This window comes from Pteropus medius, unplaced genomic scaffold (genome assembly GCF_902729225.1).
Source record: "Pteropus medius unplaced genomic scaffold, Ma_sr-lr_union100, whole genome shotgun sequence".
NCBI classification, from domain to species: Eukaryota; Metazoa; Chordata; class Mammalia; order Chiroptera; family Pteropodidae; genus Pteropus; species Pteropus medius.
In genome coordinates, this window is record NW_024346238.1 from 156,006 (window position 1) to 162,801 (window position 6,796).

Here is a 6,796-nt window from a genome sequence, read left to right on the forward strand (position 1 = left end):
GATATTCACAGCATCAAATGGATTTGGGGGGATATTTCTAGTCATCTCTCTGACTATCCTGATGTTCAATAGCATCATAATACTGATAACAAGAATTGACCCTGTTCTCCAGACCCCATGTAATTTTTACTTAACAGTTTTCCTTTTTAGAAATCTGTTATGTAACAGTCTCTATCCCAAGAATGCTCATTGGTATTTTAACCCAGAAAGAAAATATTTCTTTGCTTGTTTATGCTAAGAAAAAAATTGAACGTATGTGATTATCAGAGCTGACATTCATGGTAAATTTATAGGTTGGGAATATGCCTTTTTTCAGTACCAAAAAAACGTATAAAAGATGTTTTCATGTACTTGCTGACAAAAATAATTTCAACAAATTAAAAAAATGTAAAAAAGGAAAATTTTAAATACTTAAAACACTAAAAATGTTGAAAATTACTTACTAAATAAAGCTTATATGAAATAAATTAAGATCATTTCATTCTAGTCAAACATAATAACAATAAAATAGACATGTTAAATTTTTCTGAGATCTCACCATGTCAAACCAATTACAAAAATATCTTTTACTATTGAGTCGAAAGGATTTTTAATATACTCTACATACAAGTCCTTTACCAAATATAAAATTCACAAGTATTTACTGTTTGTGGCATGTCTTTCACTTTCTTAATCGTTTCCTTTAGAATACAAAGGGTTTAAGTTTTAAGGTGGTGAAATTGTCATTTATTTTACTTTATTGACTATGGAACCCTCCTCCAACCACCTCTGTAGTCTGGGAGATGATGAGACAGACCTCTCTGGCTAACGTGAATGTGCAGATGAGAGACTTACATTGAAGGTGACATTAACTGCCTCAACAACCCTAGACTTCTTTCATCTGAATTTTGAATGACAGAAATATACATCTCTCTAATTTGAAACTCCATCAGTTGGTATTTTTAGAACTTCTTTGTGTCTACCATAACTAAGATGTAACTATAAATTTCTGACTTTTAAGGCTATATTTCTGAAGAATCACAAACAAAGTAAGGGAGGTAGAGAATTTAGAGGAGACGTATGACAAGATATGTGTTTGGTTGTTGCACCAAACTTTTTGAGTGGCAGGTAGAATGTTTTAGTTCAATTAGAAAGTGACCTGGGAAAAGAGCTATCCCAAGGGTAGAGAATATTTCCTACTTAAGGAGCACCGTTTGTTATGACAATAGGACATATTTTAGAAGGTGACTAATCTCTATTTCGAAAAAAGTGAATTATCTAATTTTTAAAAAAATAGAACCCAAAATACTTTTATTCTCATGTTCTATTTTTTAAAAATTAATCAGTGAAGGTAAGCATTATATTTAACCTCACTCCCAAAAGGTAAGCATGAATTATCTTTGTCCAATACCAAATTTAAATCTACTTTAGCTGCATCTATTTTAGCCTCAGCAAACAGCACTTATTTACTGAAAATTTTAAAATGAATCCTTCATTGTTTTGTTGTTCCTTAACTTTAGAAACACTGTTTGTTTCAGATAAACTTTGTACTTGTCTGACTCATAACATCAAACAGAAAATACAAAGTATGTTTACCATAACGGACCAGTATATCAAGTATTACTGTTATTGTCCTTACTATCATCAGAATCATCGTCTTAAGTGCTAGCATTTATCGATTACTATGTGTTAAGCACAATTTAAGTATTTTGCATGAATTAAAACTGGAGATCATATCTCATGAAAATTTAATTACATATAACTAAAAAGAGCAAGATAGTGAATGTTCTTCATTGAAATGGATTTGTATCCTGCTAGTATCAAAAGGATTTCTTTCTTTCTTAAAATTTAAGTTCCAGAATACATGAATCTGAAAATATTAAAGAGATATTGCCTTTTTTTTTCATATTTATCTTTAGAGACTTCTCCTGGAGGAAAACTTTTGAATGGCATTCATCAAATTCTGATTTTTCTTTTCTATCTTCATTTTGATTTTATAATCTTGTTCTGAATGTAAGAATTATATATATTGAAATGATAGTATGTGTAATTGATATCTCAATCTCCATCTGAAGAAAAGTCACTATTACAGTGGGAAGACCAGAGAAATAACCAGAAAGTATTTGAATAAAAACAGGAGTGACTATGTGTAGTTGCATTTTACACTGCTTTCTTTCTGAGTTGTATAAATAGAAGCATCTAAAGGTTTCCAGGAGTCTGAAAAAATACTCTATATTGCAAAATTTGAGGAAATTTTTTTGGTGAGAATTTGTTTAGAAGATAAGTATGATTTGGAGAGGATTTAAATTATTATCTTTCTTTTTTTACAAATGGTTTTACATTGATAAATCCATTGAATATTCGTAAAATTATCACTTTTACAAATTGAAAGTTAAGGCGAAAAATCTTTAGTAGCTTTATTTTTGATTGTGAGTGCTGTTGCCGTTTCTTCTTGCTAATTGTTTTTAGCACCTTAGTTTCAGTTTGCTCTTAAAATGTACTCCCTTACTTAAAAAGTATACAATAATGTACAGAGGTGATTGAATGAGAAAAAGGGTCACATTCAGAAGGTAAAATGGGTGAGAGATCCTAGGAGCAATGGTTAACTCATCAAATGGAGTGTGTGATGCATGCTAACCTAGAAGAAGCATTGATTCATTGAACAGGTTTATCATTGACCAAGTTTTAGACTCTACATTAAATTAATCCGATGTGTAAAAGAAGGTTAAAGAATGTAGAATGATGTAATGAAAAAAAAATTCATCGTAGTGTAGTCTTATACACACGAAACTACCTTAGTAAAGTCACCGATCGGCTATTATTTTCTGACAATCTTAGAGACTCAGTTACAGTGCATTCTACATTTCCTACAATCCGATTTTCATTGGAAAATTATACAATTATAGAGAAAGATTTAAATACCGTAAGTACTCTAATAGATAAACTGGAATAGAGCAGATAGCAAAACAAATTATTTAACTTTCCTTTTCCCAGGCATAGAAAGGCCTCAGAATGCCCAAGTTTTTCATGAATGCTGCATCTCATCAACTTGTGTTTACACTTCTCTAGCTGAAATCTTAACTACTGTTTGCACTTAACACCTTAGAATATAGTTCTAAATGTGTCTCCACGTTGCAGAGAATTGATCTGTATTGGTTTTCAAATTAATTAATGCATAAAATGAAAATTCTCTAGCACATACTAAAAACAATGAAGTAATATGTTACTGAGCAAAAGTTAATGAAGAGAGTATAATTTTGAAATTCAAAGAGAGAGAGAGAGAGAGAAACAGAAAGAGACAGAGACAGAGAATGAGACAGAGAAAAAGGTGTATGCTTGATCTACACCAGGGGAGAGGGCCGTGGAGTTTCGTCATCTGATTAGGAGCCCATGCTTACAAAGAAGTGACCAATTTGACTCACTTGCAAGTCATTTGTTATATTGGTAAATTTTTCACCTAAGTTCACCTATATTTCTATAACGTTATGACTTGTAATAAACGGTTAACGAGAAAAAAAAAATCAAAGTGTTTTGTGGAACAAAAATGCGATGCATTGCACAGCAAGATGTGCAGAATATCAGAAAGTTGATAATCTAGTTATGGCAATAAGAAAAGTACATAACATGATAGACAATCACATCCAACACACTCATGTGCATGAGTGCAAATGCAAAAAAAAATGCTGAATGGATTCAATGAGCTCAACAGAACGGTAGCAATGAGTCAAAATGTGGGTGATTTAGGAAAACCCGAAAGATGAGTTGGGGCTGATGTCTCTTTCCTACAATAAGTATGTAAGGGGCCCACATTTTAGTCAGAATTGATTGTCTGAAGATTAATTCTAGATATGCCTGCCTCTTTCCTACCTCTTGAACTTTCCTGGAGAGAAAGACTTAGAGTTTCTTTTCTTCATGCTGCAAAGCATGCATAAAAATCATGACCACTGATTGATAGATCTTACATTGATATACATAGTAATAAAGATTAAATAACATCCCATAATATTTAATGGTTGGCTTATCAATTTCTGTGTTATGAAATAGCTTAAATATGCAGACTGTCAAAGCACACAAGACTTTAGAAATACCACAGGAAGGCCATCAGTTTTAAAAATTAACTACATTCATTCCTAAAAACTCTTTTAGATGGCTTCCAAAATATTGTTCCTTTAATGAAATTAATATTAAATTTATAATATTCTAGAAAACAGATGTCAAAGGTGAGAAGAAAAACTGGTCAGCTGAAGAAATGTTACATTGTTACAAGGGAACATGAATTCAAATTTTGCATTTTGGGGTGTTCAGATCAATGGCAAAACTACAATCATACTATCTCATCAACAGAATCAAAAACATAATAACACATGGCAGAAATAAAAAGGAAAAAAGAGATTTTTTTCTCACAGATATATTAAGTAATCATGAAAAATACTCTATGGCATACTTTTTTATATATAGATTTTTTGACTTTTATAAACTCCAAGGCTTTATTCAAACAGCATGTGATGTCCGTACTATATATAAACAAGATTATTAACTATAAGACAACATTGATGGCTTCAATCCCCATTTATTCTTTTTATTTCAGTTGGTGCCTTTAATAGCAAGCATCTTGTCACTATCTTATCTTAGTTTTATTCATTATTAGAATAGTATATTAACAACTGATATCAACAGACTTGTGATCTCTGTACATAAATGTTTGCAAATTTGCAAATATATAGTACACATTTTAGAGCTCATGACAGGTACTGGTTTCATTTTTATAGGCAATTGGAAAAATCAGAAGACATGACATTCTCATTTTATAAATAAGAAAACAAAAGCCAAAGAAAGAGAAGTAACCTGTCCTTCTGATTAAATCATTCCCACAGATAAAAGATGAAGACATGAAAGCAGAGGATAACGTTTCCACGGTGATGCAATTTGTACTCCTGGGATTTTATGAGCTTCCACAGCTTCAAAAGTTACTCTTTGGGGTGTTCTTCATCGTTTACATGATTATCTTAATTGGAAATAGCCTCATAATAGTACTTACCAAGCTTGACCCTGCACTGCAAAAGCCCATGTATTTTTTCCTGGCAAACTTTTCCTCACTGGAAATCTGTTACGTGTCTGTCACTCTCCCTAGGATTCTGATGGACCTTTGGACTCAGGATAGAAGAATTTCTGTGCTAGACTGTGCCACCCAAATGTGCTTTTTCCTTATACTGGGAACCACTGAATGTTTGCTCCTGGCGGTGATGGCGTATGACCGCTACGTGGCCATTTGTAACCCCCTGCACTATCTTCTAGTCATGAACCAAAAGATGTGTATTCAATTGGCCGTTGGTGCCTGGATTAGTGGAATCCCGATACAGATAGCTCAAACATGCCAAATTTTCTCTCTGCATTTCTGCAAATCCAACCAAATTAACCACTTCTTTTGTGACATACCCCCCATTTTCAAGCTAGCCTGTGGGAACACTTTCATACATGAGTTATCAGTCTATGCAGTAGCTGTGCTATTTGCTGCAATCCCTTTTATAATGATACTTGCCTCTTACAGCAAAATTGTCTCCACCATTTTGAGGTTGTCAACAGCCCAAGGACGGGCCAAAGCCTTCTCCACATGTTCTTCGCACCTGCTAGTGGTGATTTTATTCTTTGGAACTGCTACCATTACCTACTTAAGGCTAAAATCCAATCATTCTTCAGGAATGGACAAACTACTCTCACTTTTCTATACCATAGTGACACCCATGTTTAACCCCATGATATACTGCCTCAGGAACAAGGATGTCATCGCAGCACTGAGAAAATTATTACTTAAAAAAACAATGTGATGAGTCTATTTGTAAATGTTCTCACTGCTTGCCACACAGTTATCAGAGGAACATTTCAAATCTCTATAAACTTATGAAGGAGTTAAATGCATTCAGCTTATGATGTACATTTAGATACTTTTAAATACTAACCTGAAACTTACTGTGATTGGTATATACTAAGCAAATTAATCTACCTTAAGTGCTTCATTCCTACAGAAAAATTTTGCCTCTTGATAAAATAGTAATGCGCTTCACGTATCCCATATAAAAATTAAAAACAGAATTCGTTCTGTTAAAATTTTTATGTTTAACTACATGAAAAGTATACCAGATAATTTTCTAAATCTTTACATTTTCATTTATTAGTGTTCTTTCATTCTATAGCATATCCTGGCCAATAGCAATTGAATATTGAATATATGAATGTATAATTAAACGAGTGAATAGATAAATGAATTATGGTATGATCTACTTCAGACTCCTGGAAAAATCTGCAAATTTTAAGCATCAATAAAATTGGGAGCATATTTATTTAACTTACTTTGCATCCATGTGGAATTACTCCAATCATGATACTAAAGAAAAGCTTACATGAATTTATTTCTTTCCCTAATAACTTTACACACACACAAAAATACAGCAGAACCCTCCCTCCCACCTGTTTCAGTTTAATAGCACATGTTTCTATGTTTCACTTAGCACTATTTCCTCAAAGTAATTTGTTCTAAGCAATATATTTAGCTCTTTCATAACTGTATATCATACTGCTACTCCTATGCCATTAATATTTTTTAAATTTGTATGTTATAATATTGAAGAAAACAGTGTAAAATTTATTTTCAATAGTTCAAAAAATCCACACATTTGCATTTCTATTGTTGTGCCTAACCTTCAATGACTTTCACCCTTTCTAAAGTTTTGAAATTATTAAACTTTTAAACTGTTATTATCAAGAAAATAGAGCATCTGTGAACAGAGCCAATAACGTCCATCCTCCCAACTCCAGATTC

General features: G+C 32.4%; 1 protein-coding gene across 1 annotated transcript; it reads left to right on the forward strand.

Annotated features, from left to right (window-relative positions):
* Positions 1-4,835: 4,835 nt before the first annotated feature.
* Positions 4,836-5,804, forward strand: LOC120613086 (olfactory receptor 10AG1-like). The gene has a single exon (XM_039875716.1). The coding sequence runs from the start codon at positions 4,869-4,871 to the stop codon at positions 5,802-5,804; it is 936 nt and encodes a 311-aa protein (XP_039731650.1). The 5' UTR covers positions 4,836-4,868.
* The last annotated feature ends 992 nt before the right edge of the window (positions 5,805-6,796 follow it).

What these genes read in the sequence shown, in the direction of transcription:
- LOC120613086 (XM_039875716.1), top strand. Translation starts at nt 4,869, where the DNA reads ATGAAAGCAGAGGATAACGTTTCCACGGTGATGCAATTTGTACTCCTG.